Genomic DNA, 21,248 nt, shown 5'->3' on the forward strand with positions numbered 1-21,248 from the left:
CTTCCTGGAGGGCGAGGAGTGCAGGTCAGTGGGAGTCCCTCTGGTTCCCAGGAGGCCCAGAGGCCCGGCGGTTTCCCTGCCTGAGGCTGCTGCAGGTGCCGCGTGTGCGCGGGGGCGCTGCTGGAGGTGGCGGTAGCCCTCGGCAGGCCAGGCCTCCTCCTTATGAGGACCTCACGATGCTGCCAGACCTCCAGGAGAGCTTGTGCTTTCTGTACGATAGTGACACCATCAGAACCTTCTTTCCTGTAGATTTCCACCCTTCGTGTCTCATGCTTTAGCTGTAAAACACGTGTCTGCGAAGAGGAGTCATAGGCATAAACTTTATTTCTAGCCGTTTCTTTATTGCCTTAATTGTGGGTTTCTGAAGAGTGGGTTCCTATAGGCTGGCACTGGGGTACAGGGCTCTGGCCCATACGAGTTCAAATAAAATTTATTGAATAAAGAGGCTCCTGAGGAGTGGGAGAGGATGGGTAGGCCCAGGATCATTCCTCTGCTCTGTGATTCTCTGGGAGAATGTTAGCGGAAAGGGTAATAGTTTAAGTCCAACCTTACCCCATAGAAAGAGGAACGCATGTCATGATTTTTTGAGCACCTATTTCTTATTGTCAGCATCAATTAGGAACGAGTTGAGGGACCAAGGCTTTCATTGCTGTTGACCTAAGCAAGGTGCATTTAGGGAAGGGAGGATCTGGCACAGATCGCTAACACCGGGGTCTGGTCTTCCGCCAGGATGTCTGGAGAGTGCCAGAGTTCCGTGAGCATCGGTGAGGACCGGGTTCTTTCTCCGGGAAGGGGCTGGACTTTTTGGGATAATGTTTCTCAAACGTGGGCCAGCGCCGGTGTGAGATCATTCTATCAGCAGGCTGCGTGGTGGCTGGGTAACCTGAGGCTCTCCGTCCCAGCGGGGCCAACCTGCCTCCCCTCCTTGAGGCCTGCCCTCCCCACCCTCCGCGGAGTCTCAGTGGGCGGTACCCCGGGGAAGACGGGTGGGCTCTGAGACTGTGGGCTGGAGGGGCGACGCGCCGGGCGGACCCCGCAGAGGCTCCCTGACCCTAAGTGCTCTTTGCAGAGATGGTCCACAACGCCAGCAGCAGCAGCAGCAGCAGCGGCAGCAGCGGCAGCAGCAGCGGAGCCCTGGGAGGAGGAGCCCTGGGAGGAGAAGCAGGCGGCCCCGGAGGCCTGGGCGGCAGAGGCCCGCAGCGGTGGGGCTCGGGCGGGAGCTCCACCGTGCGCGGGGTCTTCTCCAATTCCGGGGGTTCCTGCGCCGTCAGTGGGGGCGGCGGCGGCAGCAGCTCGACCCGCGTCTCCCAAAGCTCCTCCCAGAGCCAGCGGTCCCACCACAAATTCTGAAGGGGGCGCCCGAGGTGTCCCCGGATCCCCAGCCCTCTTCACCGGCCAGCACACCCCAGCTCTGCTCGCTATTCCCCATCCCCGTGGGACCCTCTCCGAACGCACCTTCTGACCTGCGCCCCGGAGCCCCACCTTCCCGGACAACTGGCATCACAGCCCAAAATTTCCTGGGAAAGATGATCCGGCTGAAAAACCATCTACTCTCACCAGGCCCGGCAGAGAGACAATGTCTAGCACGAGGGCCGAGCCACCGTCCCTGCCCCGCAGGTGTCCCCACCCCAGCCACGTTTCACTGCCTTATGGGGAAGCCCCAGCCGGCCCTGCACACACCCCACCCTTGTAGGCAGGGGCCCCTGGTCCCCACCTCCTGTTGGTGCTTGATCGGTACTTGTTCCTTCTGGGCTCCAAGAAAAGAATTCTCTGTTCTGTATCTTCAATAAACTGCATACGTTTCAGACACAGTGGTAGAATTTTCATTCTGGATTCTAAGGTAATTGGGTCTCATCTCCACTGCCAGTGGGTCACCTGCGGTCCCTTTCACACATGGAGCTCTGGCCTGAGTCTGGAAGGACACCCTCCAGAGAAAGTTCTGAGAGTCCCAGGCTGGGGGGCAGGATCTTTTCATCCAGAGGATCTTTTCATCCACCAGACTCTCTGGATGACATAGATCAGCTTCCTTAATTGATAAGATTTTGAATTCGTAAAAATTTCATTACATTTGAAAAATGTTTTAGGGTAGCTTTCTTTGCTTTTCGGTAACTCCAAATATGTCCAAAATTGTCCAGTAATTACAGCTACTCATAATCAAATGAGTTGCTGATAGTAAAATATTTTCAAGAGCAGTGATAAAAATTCAAATGTTTTATAGCAAAAAATTATATATGCCGAGGGTGTACTTTAACATGTTTGATATGATGTGGGGTGGAGCCTTCAAATATAAAGAGTTATGAGAGCCCACAAAGAACTTGGAACGGCCCTGTGACAGGTCACCCCCACCCCTAACCTAGACACAGCACGGAATCAAGGCAGATCCAGGAGCCCGTGGATAGAACACAGGTTCAGTGCAGGGCTGGGGGCCCCACTCAAACCAGGGACGTCAGGTGGGAGAAGCAAAACAAAAGGTGGATAAACCTATGTGTATGTGCATATCTTCTTTATAAAGCATGGTCCTCGTTAGCATAAAGGACTGACAGAAGATGTCAGATAAACAGAAAGAGAGGATGTGCCTACTGTCATCACAGAAACTCTTAGCTAAGTACACACACAGCTAAGAGTTGTGTGTAAGAGAGCCCAGTGCTTATCGGGCTAGAAAAACACAACAGACAACTGCAGCTTCGACAGAGAATGTTCTAGCTCTAGAGTGAAAAGCTGACCTGGAGTTCAGAGAGAGGGAAGCCTGGGGACTCTCCCATGGCAGCCTGCACTCTGAGCGCTGCAGCCTCACCTCTCAGAAGCAAACCCACTGTTGGCTGCCACCTCCATGCCCCCACCCACCAGCCCCCCAGCGCTGAATGCAGAGGGAGAGAATCACCTTTATGCTAATAACAGAAGAGATGCTTTTGACTTGTTTGAAACTTATCAAGAAATTGCCATGTTCCTTTAAGTAGGTGATTAAAGAAAAGCTTTTCTGTATCTTTTGTATAACGTATCACAGGGCCATATTTCTTTGCTCTCAATGGGTTTCTGATTTGTTAAGGGAAGCTGGATAGAAAATACAATCTGGTTAAAGAAATTTGTGGCTACTGTGCAGCAACATAATAATCGCTAAAATGAGGCACTCTTGTGAGCTGCCTGGCACTCTACCAGCAGCTTCTTATGAATTAACTCACTGAATCTTAACAGAGGTAGACAGTGTTCTTACCTCCATTTTACAAATGAGGAAACTGAGGCACAGAGAGATTTATGAGCTTATTATCTAGGGCCATACGACTAGTAGGGGTGGAGCCAGGAGTCAAACTCCAGCAACCTAACCCCAAGGCTTCCCGAAACTACCCCGTGAAGCAGAGAGCCATCCAGCACAGCGGAAAGTTCTCAGGCTTCAGAATCAGGCTTCCTGGGGTGATCTGGGTCCACCACTTTGTGCAACTGGCAAGCTGCCCGAACCCCCCACCCCTCCTCCCCAGCTGAATCTCCTCATTAATATGTGGTTGTGCAGGTTGGATGATGTCATCTCTTTAACTCCCGGCACATTGTAAGAGCTCAAAAAAGGGTCATTACTATTTATGGCCATTTCAGGAACCCAGCTTTTCCTTAAATGGAGGGAATGATGGTGAATCATTAATTCCTTATGTTTGTTTAGCACTCTAATTTCTCCCACCACGGGCAAGATGAGACCTGATCTGGGGCTTTTCTACAGGTTTCATATTCTCCCCAGGGATCTGGTGTTCTGGTCCCTGCCCCACCAGTACCTAGCCCTGGAACCTTGAGTCTGTTTCGTCTCCTTCTTTGATCCAGTATAGAGAAGCATCCTCTGCCCAGACAACCCCAGTTCCCTGTCGGGGCCTCGCGGTTTCTCTTGGAATTCAATCCGAGTCTAACCCGTAGCCTTGTTTTCCTTTGGGCCCACACCTGTGCAGCTGCTCCCTTTGCTTGAGAGATGAGAGAGAGAGCTGCCAGCTTTATAAATGGGTGTATAAATAGTAATAATGGCCTCCGGCATGCTGTATGGAAGAGCTTAATATGCCTGGAACAATATCACCTCTGGACTGTGGCCATGAGAGTGTGCAGGGCCACTCCGAGACCTTGCCAGGGCTTCTGGCCCAAGAGCACCTGTTAGGTTTGATGAGAAAGAGAGAGAGAGAGAGAGGGAGAGAGACAAGGAGAGAGCACGCTAGATCCTTAGTTTCCAGAGTTGCCCTGCGATTCTAGTTAAAAGGATATCAGAGGTGGGGTCCTGGCCGGTTTGGGGCCTGTGGAGGAGCTTGAAGGCTTAGTTGTTGCCCCACACACCCACCCTAACCTAGAAATCAGGAGAAGGGTTCACCAGGGGCATTCCTGTGTGCCCAGCACCCCTTCCCACCTCGTAGGCAGGGCCTGTTGGAGCTGAGAGGTGGGGCTCCCGTCTGCCCATCTCTCCCAGGCTGCGGGAGCGCAGGGGCTGTCGGGAGTTCTCATAGGCTCCCGGTTCTTTCTTGGATTGGGAGGGAGGATACCCAAGCTCTAGTTCTAGCTGCACCACCAACTTTCCCCTGCAACCTGGACCAAGTCCTTTCCTCTCTTTGTACCTATTTCCTTCTCGTAAAATGAAGGCGCTAGGTGATGGTCTCTGTCACGTGTCCAGGTCTGCCACTCTTATGCAGGATGAAGAGTGGTCTGAGGGTGTGGGAAGCCAAGGCTAGGAGCTTCGATTCAGTCCCAGGACTCTGCTTTCTCTGATCCCTGTCGCTTCATTGCCTTCATCTGCTGCCGAGGGGTCCAAAAGCTCCTGTTTCAAGGTGAAAGGCCTCCATACCTACATTAGGGCTGTAGCTCTCCCCTCCTTCCCGGGTGGAGGCTGGTGAGTGAAATTCTCCGTCCCTCCCTTTCTCTGCCCAGGGGACCCTGTCTCTGTCCCCACTCCCCTGCCAACTTCTGCACTGCCCTGTGATATGCACCTCCACACATGGGGGATGCAGGGAGCAATGGGGAGGCCCTGCCAGTCACACCGGCAACTCCTCTTGAACCCGGCCTCTCGCTGCTGCCCGAGACTGCGATCTGGTGGCTGATAACCGCCCTGGGCCTCACCCTCTTGGCAACCCTGGGTTTCAGTACCTGAGAGACGAGCAGGGCAGGCTGGAGGCCTCAACTGACTTCCCTCTTCCTTTTAATGAGAGACTGGTGGAGGTGGGGAGAGATGCGGAGAGGAGGAAGGGGGAGCCCTGTCTCTTCAAAGACCCCACCTCCTCTGCAGTCCATGTGGGTTCCAGAGAGGGAGGGTGTGGGTTCAAATCTCCATGCCACCACTTTCATTGGTGTGTTCTCAAACTAGTTGCTTTACCTCTCCAAGTCTCCTTTTCCTCATCTGTGAAATGAGGATAATAGTAATAATACCTTCCTTATAATGGTGGTTTTTAGATTTAATGAGACTATCCATGTTATAGACCTAGCATGGTGCACAGCCCACTGAGAGCACTCCATGAGAGGTTAACTATTATTATCATGATCATTATTAATCTTTTGTCCTCGGACCCAATGGAATCTCAAGAGGCCGTTTCATTCATCCTTTTGCTTCCTCCAGGCCAGTGGCGTCTAAACTTGTCTGCCCATTAAAACCACCAGGGACCTTTTAAAAATTCCGCAGCCAAGCCTACACCCAGACCAGTGAAATCCCTGTCTCCAGGGGAGGGCACAGGCACCCATGGTTTTTGAAGCTTTCCAGGTGATTCCAACGGGTAGCGAGTTTGGAAACCACTGCCCTACGACTTCCAACCAATCGAGGGGTCTCCTTTAGGTGTGGCAATTTGTCCTAGAAACCTCATCCACCATCTAATATGGACCTGAGGTTAAGTATCTCCTTTGGACAAGTAAAATCTCTCATGCTTCACTTTAAGCCAATTTTCTGTTTTGAGGGAGTAGAGAAAGCTGTCACCCGACACCAGAGGCTCAGTTAGTGGTATTTGCTGGGCACCCTGCCCTCAGCCCTTCAAGGGAGTGACAGGGGCCATCAGCTGACAGGAGATAGACTGCGGGTTGCCATTGTGTGATGGCAACTGGTCACAGCCAGAGACCAAAGGGCTTCCTAAATTCTGCTGTCTCGAGCTTCCTCTTTTATTTTATCACAATTTAATAATTCACCATATTCAGCAGGATGGTAAATATAAACCTGGGTGAGTTTCCCATTTATTTAGTTGGCAATAGAGACATATGTGAAGGGGTTAATTATGTGCATCCTTCATAACAGGGATTGAAAGTGAGTGATGCAAAAAAGTGTGGCAGCAGGTGAGAGAGAGGTGGGCTCCCATGGTTGAGTCTTCAGGGAAGGCTACCTGGAGGTGGCGGGGGAAGGAGCCCCACTTGTATGACTCTTTGGAGTTTCCAATGGGCTCTTCCATATTTGATCTCAGCTGCTCATTATAGTACCCCTGTGAAGCTGGTGTTATTATCCTTATTATACAGGCCAGGAAACTGAGGCTCAAGGAGTTAAGTGTGTGTCCAGGCCACAAGGCTGGGAAGGGGCAGAGCCAGGATTCAAAGCCAGGTTTTGAGATGCCCAACCCAAGCATCTTTCGCCACACCACTGCTGCTTCCTGCCTGTGACCTACATCCCTTCTCCAGATGCCCTGGGTTTTCTCTGCCTCTTCGCCCTGCTTTGTCCTGACTCAGAATCCTTGTCTCCAGGCAAGTCTCTCCCACTGATCCATCCAGTGCCTAGCTCTGCTGCCCTTTCTTTCCTCTGGCTCTACTGGCTTTCTCCTTATGTCTCCTGTGCCCGGGGGCTTCACTCTCCTACCAAGAGCTCCCTGTGGGGTTAGGGTCAGGACTAGGGCTGTGCAGACCCGAGGTGCCAGGACTAGGGTGGCGACTGTCCTGACTTGCCCAGGACTGTCCTGGTTCAAGCACTGAAATTCCAGGCAAAGTGGGCCAGTTGGTCATCCTCCCAGGGTCTCAGAGTAGCTGTATTTACGCTTGTTTAGTGTATCATACTGTTCTGTGCGTTTTCATGTGCCTGTAGCATTGACTCCTTGAGAAATAGATACTCCGATTCCTTTGAGTATCTGAGGCTCTAGCGTAGGCGACTTGCCTAAGATCACAGGCCAGTAATAGCAGGGCTGGGAGCTGAAACTGGCTCTTGTGGCTGTAAATTTCAGGCTCCCTTTCTCTTCTATCCCACAGTGTCTCCTGGAGACGATCCACTAAACAGTTCCCCAGCAGAGGGGAAGGCGTGGAGGCTGGAGGCCCCCCACAGAGCCCCTCCCAGCGCGAGGATGCCTGTTCCCCCTGCTGTTTCTGACAGCACTCTTATTCTTTCCCGCCATCCGCCTCTTCCCACCTCTATAGCTGCTGGCAGCTGTGATTTCAGCCCCAACTTTTGCAAAAATATTTACTTATTGCACAAATACAAAGGAAAAGGACACTTAGAATATTAAGAAGAAAACCTCCTACAATCCTTAATAAATCAGTTCACTTTCTATGTTACTTTTTAAGCCTGCCTTCTCTGCATTCTTAATTTTTATGAGTTCATAGCACAGACACCATTGTGTATTTAGCTTCCTTCATTCAACATTGTATCACAAGTGTATTCTAATGCTGCTACATGGTCTCCATGATGATAATTTTAAATAAATGTATCCAAGTCAGCAAGCCATCATTTAGCCATTTTTCTGGGTCTGGAGTGTTTTCCCCCCAAGTTTTATTATTATTATTAAGTTTTGGATGAGAGTCACCATCTATTTGAGTCCAGAGGGCAAACACACATTTTTGTTGGCTGACACTGATGCTCAATGAATGAGCTTTGCCCGTGCTTGCTGTCGGGGACAGTGCTTCCCAGAATGTGGGTCCACACACCAGTGCGGGTCCTTGGGCACTTTGTTACTGGCTTGAGAGGAGATAAATACAGAATTTGAGAAAAACTATTTAGGAACTTAATTAAATTTTTTTTCCTTTTAGCAATAGAACAATTTTATGCCTATTGAATCTAAAAATAAAAAATTGGGACTAGAGCCAGCCCTGATGGCCTAGTGATTAAAGTTTGGCACGCTCTGCTTTGGTGGCCCTGGTTCGGTTCCCGGTCTTAGAACCACAGCACTCGTCTGTCAGTAGCCATGTTGTGGTGGTGGCTCACACAGAAGCACTAGAAGGATTTACAACTGGAATATACAACTATGTACTGGGGCTTTGGAGAGGGGGAGGAAAAAAGAGAGAGAGAGACAAAGATTGGCAACAGATGTTAGCTCAGGGCGAATCTTTCCCAGCCAAAAAAAAAAAAAAAAAAAAAAATTGGGACTTGCATTTCATATATCTTAAAAAAAAATCCTCTTTGAAGAGTAATTCATTTTTATTCTATTTTACAAAAGCTTTGGTCTACAATAGATTGGAAATGGAAAAAAGAAAAAGAAAAAAGAAAAAGAGGGAGATTAGGAGATAGTTTGTCTTTTGGTCTAGAAGACAATGTTAGGTCCTGTTTGATGCTCAATGAATCTCTAACCACAGACCTTTAGTGCTCAGGACCTTGTCTGTCTTGTATTTGAGGAGCCTGAGGGGTACAGAGCAACCATGTGGGCAGTCTTGGGCAGAGTTCCCTGGCTTTTGTTTGCACTCAATGACCACAAGACTGTGTTTTCATATGATTAACATTTGGGGTGTGCTTGGCGATGATAACAGTGGGGAGCAGAAGCAGGGTCTGGGGAGGTCAGAACAAGACGTTCGCCCCACCAGGATAATGCTACAGCAGCAGATGTCTCCACCCCAGTCCCCGCTGTGGTCCCAAGACAGGTGGACAATCCCCAGCTTTGCCCCAGATCTCCTGGGCACACCCCCAAACAAACAACTCAGTGGTGGAGTTTCTTAGGAAGATATCAACCAATGATTTGGAGGAAACTGTATATGAGTTTCTAAACTTGATCCTGAGAGATTATTTCACTCTGATCTCTAAATGGCAAGAGATGAATGATAAATGATCAAGTTGGGGAAGTTTGTCTACAATGCAATTTCTGCAACTTGTAGGTGTGAGGTTTTAAAGAGATGTTGCTGGCAGGCAAACTAAACATAAATACTCCCTTCCCAGGATTCGGAAGGTGCCCAGCCCAGTGAGTGCCTGTATATATAGAGACTGAGCCAGATCTCTTGCCAAAGGAGTCATAGCTCCTTCCGGGCCTGGTCTCTGTCTCCTTCCAGCTGGGCCCTTTCTCCTGCCTGCTTCTCTGGATGCTCCAGGAACCATGAGCTGCCAGTTTAGTTCTCAGTCGGCGTTTAGCTCAAGGAGCAGGCGGGTTTACAGTGCTGGCTCTGGTGGTGGGAGTTGGGCTGTGGGGTCTGTGTGTCAGGCCCGAGGGAGGTGTGGTGGTGGTGGGTATGGGAGCCATGCAAGGGGGTTTGGCTCCAGAAGCCTCTACAATCTGGGTGGCAGTAAAAGCATCTCCGTGATCCTAGTGGGGAGAAGCGCCTGTGGTTTCCACCAGGGTGGGGGAGCAGGATTTGGAGGAAGAAGAAACTTTGGAGGTGGTGGCTTTGGAGGTGGTGGCTTTGGAGGTGGCAGCTATGGAGGAGGTGGTTTTGGGGGTGCTGGGTTTGGAGGTAGCAGTTTTGGGGGCTTTGGTCCTTCTTGTCCCCCGGGAGGCATCCAAGAAGTGACCATTAACCAGAGCCTCCTACAGCCACTTCACCTGGAGGTAGACCCTGAAATTCAGAGGGTCAAGACCCAGGAGCGGGAGCAGATCATGGTTCTCAACAACAAATTTGCCTCCTTCATCAACAAGGTGAGTACCTCAGGGGCAGGCAGAGTCTCTGGTCTCTGACCGAATGACGGAGAGGGCCTTGTGCCTTGCCACCTCTCACCACATTGTGTTGACTCAAGTTTGATGGTGACAATCACTTCCAGATGTGTGTGTCTGGGACCTTAAAAAAGGATTTACCTAATTTAGGCCTCAATTTGACTTACTGAAGGAATTTATCTCTATCTTTTCCTTTTGGCAGGAAAGCAGATAAGGTGTGTGAAAATACCAAACAGACAAAAGGCATGGGGTAGTAACCTCATTCTCATTAATCATTATTCACTTTCCATCCATCCATCCATCCATCCATCCATCCATCCATCCATCCATCTATCCATCCATCCACCCATCCATCCACTCACCCATCCACTCACCTATCCATCCATCCATCCATCCATCCATCCATCCATCCATCCATCCACCCACCCACCTACCCACCCATGCAGCCCACAAACATTTACTAAGCCTCTACTATATGCCAGACACTGTGCCAGGTGCTCCAGGGTGACTAGGACACAGATCATGCCCTCAAGGAGCCCCAGATATAAAGGAGAGAGGATTATGACAGTGTGCGGGAAGTGTGTTAATAGGGATAGTATTCTCTGGGCCACAGTATTTCAAAGGAGGGTGCATGGGCTCTGCCTGCCAGGTTCAGGGACCTCAGGTCTGACATGGGTCTTGAAGGTAGAGAAAGAGTCAAATAGGTTCTCAGAGCAGGGAAAATTTCCAGGCAGAAGGACCAGGAGGCACAAAAGTTTGGCACTTATGGGGAATTTCAAATGGTTAAAATTCCTGGAGAAAATGGTAGAACAGAGGGAAGAGGAGAGAAGTAGAGCTGACGCTGCAGAGGCAGGGAGGGAGAGGTGGGGTGGGCAGGAGAAGTGGGCTGGGCACACCGTGGCAGAGCCGAGGTGAATGCCCTGGGGGGTACTGCTGGGGGCTACGGTCAATAGCGTACTATGTAGGATTCTGTCTGAATTCCTTGCTTTAGCTCATCCAGGGACAAGCATGGGCCAGATGGAGCCAAAGAAGCTCCTCTCCCCAGTTCCCTGATTAAAGCTCAGGTTAGGTCTGGTTCAGGTCTAAGTCACCAAACAGAGGCTGGGGAAGAGCTGTGATAAAGAGCTTCCTCTAGCATTGCCTTTCGTCCAGAGGGGGAGGCACAGTGGCTACTGAGGCTCCCCAGAAAGTTCTTTGCCTTCAGGCATGTAATGGGAAGTACCCTGGAGCACAAAGGCCCCTGGATGCTCAGTGACTTTCCCTCAGTCTCCACAGGAGTTCTCTTTTGAGGCCAGAGCTTGACTGCAAGAGTAGCCATGGCCAAGGTCCACCACTGGGTGTACACCTGGCCTCTGACATCTGAGCAAGTGCTGGGGACAGGACAGAGGGTGTGAGCTGGGGGAGGAGGGGTAAGAATCAGCGCTGAGGCCCAGAGATAGCCAGTGGAGGTCAACAGAGCAAATGCTTCTGGCTGCTTCTGATCACCTCGGATGGGAAATCTAGCTGAACATCATCACACTGCAGGCGTAGGCAGGAGTGGGAGGCTCGAGTGGAGCAGGGAGGTGACGGGGAAGGAGACACCATGGACAGGTCAAGGCTAGGCTGAGGGGGGAGCAGGGAGAAGGGAGGATAGGGGCCAGTGACATGGCCACGGGCTGCTGGCAACTGATCTCTTGAAACTCTCATTGGATTGTGGTTCTGCCATTAGCAGGACATCTGTTCATTTACAGCATGGGGCTCTGGGCAGAGGCCAGGTTGCAGGCAAATGTGGCTCCCTGTCCTTCCCTAAAGGCAAGGCTTGTGATGACCATGAGGACAGAGTCCTCACCCAGGAGGGCTCTGGCCTGGCTGGAAGGGAGAGGTTTCTATGGCAGTGACTTCTGACTCTAGTTTCTGATCTGGTCTTCCTGCTTTCACCCTTAATCTCATACAGCCTGCTGTCCACACCACCTTTAAAAACATATTCATCACTCCTCCATTTGAATGGAGGCTTCTTGTCTCAGTCGGAATAAACTCCAAGATCCTATAAGGCCCTTCAAGATCTGGCCCAATTCCCCACTGCTGCTACCCCCTGGCTTGTGGTTGTGAGAATTAGGCAACATTGCCACCACCGGGTGGAACAGCTCTCAAGCTGTAAGGTTTAGTGAGCAGAGTGAGGGCTGGAATTTAGCTCCCCAGGGTACAAACTCTGTGCAGTGACCCTGCACACCCACTCTGCCTCCTCTCCTTCTTTCTTCTCCCTTACCAGCACACTATTGCATTCTTGCATCTTCCAACATCCCAAACACGGTCCTCCCTCAGGGCCTTTGCACCTGCCATTCCCTCTGTTTGGAACTCCTCCGTCAAAGAGTGGTCCAGCTTCCCCCCTCACTTCCTTCAGGTCTTTGCTCACATGACTCTGTCTCCATGAAGCCTTTCCTGCTCTCCTCCACATCAGCATCCCTATCCACCATTCCTGTGTTACTTTTCTCCATAGCCCCTACAGCCATTTGACACACTGAATATTCCTTGTGTTCGTTTCTTTATAGTTGCCTCTCTGGATAGAAGGTAAACTCCTGCAAAGCAGGAGTTTTGTCTGTTTTGTTTATAATTGAATCTCCAACATGCAGAAGAGTGCCTGGCACATGGTAATTGCTCAATAAATATGCACTGAAAGAAAAACTGAGTCAGCCCTTCAGGTGCCAGTCTTGGACCCTCAGAGAGTGGGAATGGAGACAAAGGCTTTTTTAGAATAGATGACAGAGGAAAGAGACCTCAGGAAGGAAAGGGGGGTTGCAGTTCTTCCCATGGGGACACTGGCCTGGCTTGTTCAGCTGAGCTCAAATCCTCTATGCCGGGGTAGTGAGTGGCCTGGGTCGTCTACACTACAGGCAATTCCAAAGCCCTTAGCATTTCCTTAGTCCGTGACGCTTATGAGCTGTCTTCTCTGTGTTGGGCACTGTGAGTCCACAGGTCCCATCTACCCTGTGTCCACTGGAAAACAAAGGGGCATGGGCCTGCCTTCCTGGGATTCACACCCAGTGGAGGAGGGACACGCTAAAGCAACACCAAAATAATGTGTGCAAATCATGATAGATGCTACGGGGGAAAGAACAGGGTTTAGGAAGGGGAGACACCAGGAGGATGCCACCTTAGTGGAGATCTAAGGGTGAATGGGAGTTAGCCGGGCAAAGAGCTTGGGAGAGCTGGCTGTTCGAGCCCCTGGGGGTCGCTGTGGCTGGACCGTCCTGAGTGGGTGGGAGGGCATGAGAGGCCGAGTGGGCTGTGCTTTTCCCAGTAAGAAGGTCAGGTCTGTACGATGCTAAGTTTATCCGTGTTATCTCAGCTTCCCCTGAGTGTTGCCAACAGGACACAGCCCAGGAGCATTTTGGGGGACCTGGGGGAAAATCACAATGGCTTTCAATGATTTTCCTAGTGGCTAAATCCCACTAAAATTACCTGGTACTCCCTGAAGCCAGCCTCTGCCTTTGCGGTTTGAGTGGCCTGACGAGAACCACGTTTCTTTGGCTGAACTCCTGAGGTATTGTGCACGGGGCAGAGCACCCAGAGTGGTCCAGCCGCCGCCTTGCTGTCTGGCATGGAGATTCCCCACGGGACCATAAGATTCTTTCTTTTAGTTCCCGCAACATGGAGCACAGGGCTGTGAACGAGCATCCGATGGGTTACTCCAATCCCAGGGAGTGGTGCCAGAGTCAGAATTGGCCAAGTGTTCCTCACAGGAGTGTTACGAGCCATGCTGACAAGCCTGGGAGAGCTGGTTGCCTTATCTCCTGCTTTGATAAAGCTCAGGGAAATGAGTCATGGGAAACAGTGTTCTCTGCGCACATTTTCCAGCCTAGAGTCAGAACCCAAAGAGAGTTAGCAAGGGCTGGCCCCTCAGGTGAGGGGGTGGGGCTGTGTGTCTCAAGGGCCAGGGATCTGGGGCACTCTTCTTAGTGCCACATTGTAGGGGAGTGTCTTCAGGGTTCTGACAGCACGGAGCACTGGGTTTGCCCCCATACACAGCTCCTGGACGGATTCTGGAGGGGATGCATGTGTGTGTGTGTGTGTGTGTGTGTACGCACCTGAGCAAAGCATAGAGGCATCCACTGTCTTAGGCAAGTCTTACGCATCCACCTAAGGCATGGGGGGCGGGGCTCCATCTGTAGGCAGAGGGAAGATGAGAGTCGATCATTGCCATGCGAAGGACAGTCCGTGCACTTGTTCTGCACAGCCAGCCAGCTCTCTGGACTCTGCACCCGACCTTTGTGCCCACAGTTTTGGGGGAAAGAGGTAGTGAGAATGTAGGATGATGCCCACTCTCAGTTCTCTGTGCTAATGAAGGAAATAGCAATGCCGGTATTTCCCAAACACTGGGCAACCCCAAAGTCATTAATTTGGGGCACTAGAATGCATTACGCAACATTACAAAAATGTGAGCATTTAATTTTTAAATTCTGTCTGGGTTATAAAAGCATTTAAATGAGGTGACCTTCCTGAAAAACATAGTGGCAGGCAGCGGTGGGGCCTGCAGGGTGGGGACACCAGGCAACTTTGCTTAGGAATCAGTTCCAAGCCAAATTGTTCCTTCCCGCCTCTTATTTTCTCCTCTCCTCAATTGCATAGGCATTTCCACCACACAGAGAGATGAGCGTTGGATGCATCTGTGCTTCAGATGCTCCAATCATCTCTTCCTTCTGTTGGCGTGACGAACTGGGGGCAGGCAGTGACAGCTCTGTGATGGAAATGGCTGTAGCTGAAGGAGACACAGCACTCTGTTGGAGGGGATTTACCTTCTGCACCAGGGTTAGCTTAATGTTAATTTCAGGCAAGTTGACCTTCCAGCTATTGGTCAATCATCAGAAACCACACTGTGTTCGTGTGCCCTGGTCCCAGAGAAGGGGAGGCTCTCTGACCCCTAGCAGGGCATCTTGATTCTCTGAGGTCTGCTTATGCGTTGGGGCTGCCCATCCTCCTCCCTGTGGAGGAGCTTCTTGGACCCACAGCTTGGTCACGTTCTTGGTCATGAACCTGGAGGTCTTTTGCTTTTAGGTGCGATTCCTGGAGCAGCAGAATCGGGTGCTACAAACGAAATGGCTGCTGCTGCAGCAGGTAGACACGTCGATTCAGGCCAACAACCTGGAGCCCATCTTTGAGAGATACATCAGTGAACTTCGGAGGCGGGTGGATTTTCTCAACACGGAGCAGATGCGCCAGAAGACAGAGACCAGGAGTGTGCAGGATCTCGTGGAGGGCTACAAGAACAGGTGAGGCTCCGGGCAGAGCAAAGGGGTCACGGAGAAGCAGGGTGGGGAAGTCATTCACGGGGCCAGACATTCTGCTTTAGTGTTAATGTGCAAGGGGTGGTGGGACCAGGGCCACCAGGTGTGACCATGCAAGCTCTGTGCTGCACAGCTGCAGGGGGCGCCATTTTGCATACGGTGGCCCTGGTAGGATGGTTTTGCCAGTCAGCCCTCAATTGTATTGGGTGGAGAGGGGCAGACTGGCTTCATGGATGTTGGAGCCAGATAAGGCTGAAGTCTGGTGTGGGCTTTTTGCCACTTTCTGGCTGCCTGCAAGTTCATCTTTCTAAGCCTTTAGTTTTCACATTAGTAAAGTGGGGATAGTAAGTATCATCCTTGTTGGAGGGGTAGATCTGTGGCTTTCAAACTTTAGTGTGTATCAATTTGTTAAAATCAAATTGATCGAGTAGGTCTGGGATGGGGCCAGAGTGTCAGCATTTCTAATGTTTCCAAATGGTGCTGATGCTGGTGGACCAGGGACCACACTTTGAGAACCACTGGCTTAGGTGCAATTATTTTTAGTACGTTCTTAGGCTGTGTCTGCACATACTAGCACTCAATAAGCATTAACTATTAATAATAATGTAGGGGTGACAGGACTTGTCTAATTCTAGATCAGCTGCTCCTGCACTGAGCAGCATCTGAGCGGCCTCTGCCTCCCTGCGCTGGGGGTGCAGGGTGCTTCTCTTAACATACCTTTGACATGCTTACTGCATTGGGCCGCTAGAGAGTCAGGTGTGTGTGAGTTGACAAGGGAGAAATGAAATTCACACTGAAGGTGTTGGGGGACAAAATTGTAGGTGAAATTTTTTTCTCTTTAAGAAAATTTAGTAAAAGTGGTTGTTACTTTATGTTCTCAATTAAAAAAAATGATTGAGCTTGACAAATTTACAAAGGTAACACAAAATAAAAATGGACATTTGGGGGGCATTCTATGTGGCTCTGGGTTTTCCATGTTGGGTCGTTGTCCCCTCCGTTGACCTGGAGAACCAGGAGGTGGCTCCAGCTGCTTTTCAGTGAGAGCGGCAGGCCCTGGCAGGGGAGAACCAGAGTCCAGGACAGTAAAAGTTTGGAGAATTCCAAGCCTGCCACTTTCAGGAGGATCTGAAGGAGCCGAGGTCAGCCCCTGCAGCCTGTCTGTGTTTCTCGTGTTTCCCGGCAGATATGAGGAAGAAATCAACCAGAGGACCAGCACGGAGAATGACTTTGTGGTCCTGAAGAAGGTGAGGGATGGGGGTGCCCCGAGGGGGACTGTGGGCCCAGGAGGCTGAGCAGAGTGAGGAATTCCTGTGGGTGCTGCGTGACTGGGGGATGGACAGGGTGACCTCGGGCGCCAGTTTGTTGAGTGTGTTGCCCAAATGCTGGGGCCTTTACACTGAAGGGGGCAGTCTGAAAGTGATGCTAGCATGAATCTTGAGGAATCCTTCAGTTTTTATCTCTCCAGGGTCCTGAAAGTGAAATTAAATTAACTGACAGCTTTTGCGTGTCCCTGAGGTGTGGCCTTGGGACCTGGGGAGGGACCTGGGATGTTGTACGCGACTGACCAAGATGAGGAGCTTGGTGTCACACTTCCTTCTGGCCAGGAAAGCCAGGGTTTGCAGGTCCCTTATTTGAGTGAGGTGAGGAAATCTGCAGACAAGAAAGTAAACCAGAGAAGCTTTGCCACTTGCTGGGCTACCCAGCCAGCTGGTGGCAGGCAGCGCCTGGCCATAAAGTCAGACGGTCTTTGCTTGCTGTTCAGGGCGTGGATGCTGCTTACTTGAGCAAAGTGGACCTGGAGTCCAAGGCGGATGTTCTGTTTGGAGAAGTTAATTTCCTGAAATACTTATTTCAGATGGTGAGTTCAGGCCTCACGAGAAACCCTTCTCTTTTCTCACATATCACAAGGGGTGTGGAGTCCCCAGTTACCTCAACTCTGTGGGTCCGGAGTCAGCCATCCCTTCAACCCCCAGTCCTCAGGACTCCTGGGTGGGGGGCTGAAGATGGGAGGCAGGGAGAGTTCCAAGGTAGTAGAAGGGGAAGTGGTCTCCACTTCTGTCTGGGAAACGAGGTTAACACCTGGGACATATAGGGGCGAAACCAACAGAAATCTTCACTGGCACTGGCAAGTCAATGGGGCTATTTGGGACTCTGAAGGAGAGGGCAGTGTGGATTAAAGGATGAAGACGAAGACTGCCGCGGTGAGGGGTAGTCTGGCCCTACCCCCCCCGGTCCTACTGTCACCGGTGTCTAACTGGGGGGGCACCTGCTCTGGGCCAGATGCCGTGCGAGGAGCTTTACCATGTCTTGGGCGTCTCCATTCCACAGATGAGACAACTGAGGCCCTGAGGGATTCAGTTACTTGCTCAGTCACCCAGCCAGTCAATGGTAGAGCCCAGACTCAACAGTGAGTGTGACTGGCTGCACGAGTGGAGTCCATTCTACTGCCTCTGAGAGCTCATGTAGTTTCAAGGAGTCTCTGCCTGTCAGAGGGCCCTGCCCAAGATGGTGGCCAACCCAGAGGAAGGAAGGGTAGAGGGCACAGGAGAGGCCTGGTGCGCAGGTGGTCTACAAGGGCTCTGAGTTCAGGTTCCTTTCTTCTCCCGGGAGGCTAGGTCTGGCTGCCTTTATCTTTAGTTAAGGTACCTCTCGGTGCATGACTATTCAAAGAACTTTCCCCCAAGACTTCCCTCTGGCCCAGGCTTCTGGCTTCCCCAGAGAGCCTTGAGGGGGCAGTAGAGGGAAACTGAGGCTCCAGGAGGAGAGTGGAAGGAGTTAGGTTGTGCTCCATGCCTCGCAGGAGCTGTCCCAGATGCAGTCCCACATCAGCGACACGTCTGTCATCCTGTCCATGGACAACAACCGCTCCCTGGACCTGGACAGCATCACCGCCGCGGCGTGGACCCAGTACGAGCAGATCGCACAGAAGAGCAAGGCCGAGGCCGAGGCGCTGTATCAGACCAAGGTGGGCACGGCCACTCCCCTGCCCAGACGTGGTACCCCAAACCCAGACATACCTCCCAGGACTTGTATCGTCTTTCTCCTATTTCTAAAGTAAAACATGTTTGTTACAGAAAATTTAGAAATTACGGGTAAAGATTACTTATATCCTACGACCACTATTAACATGTCAGCATATTTTCTACTAGTTCTTTGTAGCCAACATTTATTGAAAACTCATATGACCCAGGCAGCACACTAAGAGCTTTATACACATTATTTCATTTACTCTTTACAACAACCCTATGAGGTAAGGATTTCATTGTCCCTATTTTACGGATAATAGAGTATGAGATTACCTAATTTCTCTAAGGTCTTGTGGCTGGAAGTGGCAGAGGCAGAACTTAATTAAACTCATATGTGCTGTCTAGAAACCCATGTTCTCAACCGCTGTAATGTTTTTTATTCTTATTTTTTCATAATAATATCTTTTAAAATATATTTTTATACTTTTTCACTTATCACTCATGAATGTCTTTCTGTGACATTAAAGAGTCTACATTATTTTCACTAGCAGCGTGGTGTTCCATGGGAAGAACATACCCTCACTTATCAGATAAACATCTTTCTAGCTAAGTCGTTGGGCACAACTTTGGTTACGTCTTTCACATAAATGGATCTGGATCTTTCTGGAGGGTGAAGACTCTGTAATTAAGGTTCAAAGGCCAGTCACTAAACTCTGAACAGCCGGCACTTGAGATCTGCTTTGTGGATTACCTGTGCCCAACTCTAATCCCAGCTGGCTTCTGTCCCACTGTCCTGTAGGCAGGTGTTCTGAGTGGCACAGATTTCAGCGTCAGACTGGGGAGGAGAATGGTCAACAATGAAAACATCAGAATGCAAAGTTTCCCTTGAGCCAACCCTCCCCCTTGCTTCCTTCAGGGTCATGGCCATGGGTAGAGTTCCTATTGATGGGGCCGTGTAGACACAGAAATGGAGACAGAGAGGAAAATGCGAATAACTGTGGAGCATGCTGAGGGCCTCTGAGGAAACAAGGTCCTGAGTGCCAGGGAAATCGTTCTGGAAAGGGCAGGAAGAATATGGTGGGGTGGAAAAAGTGAGGAGTCCCGGTGGGGGTAAGGGCCAGTGCAAGGGCTTAGATGTGGGGGAAAGGGGGTAAAAAGGGCATCCAGAAGCAGGTTTGTCTGTCTGGTTTGTGGGTCTGGCCCAGAGACTGGGGGGAATGAGGGAGGCTTGATATAGATGTGTGTGTGTGTGTCTGCATGTGTGCGTGGTGTCACAGCTCAGATGCGGGAGGTTTGGGACTGGTGTGAGTGTGTGTGTGGGATCACAGCTATGGGGGGCTTACTCTGGTAACTTTCCTGGAGGAGAGCAGCCTTGGACAGGGTCCAGGAAGGCAGACCCACTCCCTTCTGCAGGGGCTCATGGTGAGCAGCAGGCTGACCTTGATGCTGCTTTTGACCCCCAGTACCAGGAACTCCAGGTCACAGCAGGAAGACATGGAGATGAGCTGCAGAACAGCAAGACGGAGACTGTTGAGCTCAACCGCATCATCCAGAGGCTGCAGACAGAAATCAGCAACGTCAAGAAGCAGGTAAGATGGGTGCTCAGGGTGGGCTGACCAGACACGCCACCTCCCACCGCACCCTGCCGGCGGGGCTCCTGACAGTCAACCCCTGCACGGTTCTTCTCCGTGACCGTCTCCCGAGCAGGCTGACCAGATGCACACAGCCATTTCGGATGCAGAGGAGAGAGGAGAGCGGGCCCTCCAGGACGCACAGCAGAAGCTGCAGAACATGGAGGAGGCCCTGCAGCAGGCCAAGGAGGAGCTGGCCCGGCTGCTGCGCGACTACCAGGAGCTGCTGGGAGTCAAGTTGTCTCTAGACGTGGAGATCGCCACCTACCGCAAGCTGCTGGAGGGCGAGGAGTGCAGGTGGGCCTAAGCCCATTGCAGCCAGGTGGTGACCCCCCAGTGCTAAAAGACTTCAAGAAAATGCTTAAAATCCCCTCTGGCCCCACTGGCTCCCTGACCATCCTGCTCGTGCACACATCTTTCCCCGAAGCCTGGGGACAGCTCTGGCTTCACCCGTCATTGCTTCTGATGCTGCCTGCCTTCAGGCTTTGGGGGTCTGGCTGATGCGTGTGCTTTGGTTTACAGGATGTCAGGGGAGCTGCAGAGCCACGTGAGCATCTGTGAGTAGCAGAGCCCAGGAGGAGAGCTGGTGGGTGCTGGGCGGAGGAGGCCCCGGAGGGTTGGCCAGCAGGGAACTGGCAGTGGGCATTTTAGTCTCCAATCCTATACAAGGAAAACCAAAGTGAGCAAACACAGCTACAAAGCCGGGAGAAATGCATTGAAATAAATTGTTAGATTTCAGTTTTTCTTTATCTTAATTCTTATGACGCCCAAATAACCAGCAGAGGCCTGGAACTCTTCAGGGTATATCCATAAAGAAAATTGTCAGGATGTCCTGACATTCCTTTGTAGTATGAAGAATACTTTAAAAATGGGACTACTTTCAGCCAATGTACCTTTTTGCAAGTCAGATGCTGCCAGTGATGAAGGATGCAGGAGGCTGCCCCGAGGCGGGTGCAGGTGGGTCCCCCTGCCCAGTCCTCCTGATCCTGGTTTGGGCCGCTCTCTCTCCCACAGCTGTGCAGAGCAGTCAGGCGTCCGTCAGCAGCGGGGGCGGCGGCGGCGCCGGAGACTCTGGAGGTTACAGCGGCGGTGGATACGGCGGCGGCGGCGGCGGCAGCTCCCGCGGAGGCGGCGGGGCCTCCGGAGGGGGCGGTGGAAGCGGTTATGGGAGCGGCAGCGGCGGAGGCTACGGCGGGAGCAGCAAAGGCAGCAGCAAGCACGGGGCCAGAAGCGGCGGCGGCTTCTCCCGCGTGCAGATCATCCAAACGTCTACCAACACCTCCCACAGGCGAATCCTGGAGTAGAGAGAGAGAGGCGAAGGCTCACACGCCCCAGGCCGCAGGGCGCTCTCCTGTCCCCTCCCCCGCGCCCTTCCCAACCCCCTCTCACTTACCTTTTCCTGATGAGTCTCAGCAGTTTTGCCAATAAATTCCACTCTAGATGGGGAAGCAGATGGATAACCCCAAACAGCGGATCTATCTTTGGAGGGCACTGGCTGGCAGTCAGAATCACAGCCAGACACGTTCTCAACTCAGACTCCACTCAGCTGGCCCTGCTCCTGTCCCTGGGGACAACCAGGGGCCCAGTTTAGTGATGGAGAAAAAGAGCCTGCAGAGAATTTAGGAGGCGGAT

The 21,248-nt window shown here is 51.5% G+C and overlaps 1 protein-coding gene across 1 annotated transcript; it reads left to right on the top strand.

Annotated features, from left to right (window-relative positions):
- Positions 1-9,206: 9,206 nt before the first annotated feature.
- On the top strand, positions 9,207-20,920 carry KRT77 (keratin 77). Its single transcript, XM_004429079.3, has 9 exons — positions 9,207-9,743; positions 14,790-15,004; positions 16,203-16,263; positions 16,782-16,877; positions 17,820-17,984; positions 19,449-19,574; positions 19,693-19,913; positions 20,139-20,173; positions 20,631-20,920. Exons 1-9 carry the CDS (start codon positions 9,207-9,209, stop codon positions 20,918-20,920), a joined length of 1,746 nt encoding a protein of 581 aa, XP_004429136.1.
- Positions 20,921-21,248: the final 328 nt, after the last annotated feature.

Source organism: Ceratotherium simum, chromosome 17 (assembly GCF_057802395.1).
Source record: "Ceratotherium simum simum isolate JZ-2026a chromosome 17, ASM5780239v1, whole genome shotgun sequence".
Classification (NCBI taxonomy): Eukaryota; Metazoa; Chordata; class Mammalia; order Perissodactyla; family Rhinocerotidae; genus Ceratotherium; species Ceratotherium simum.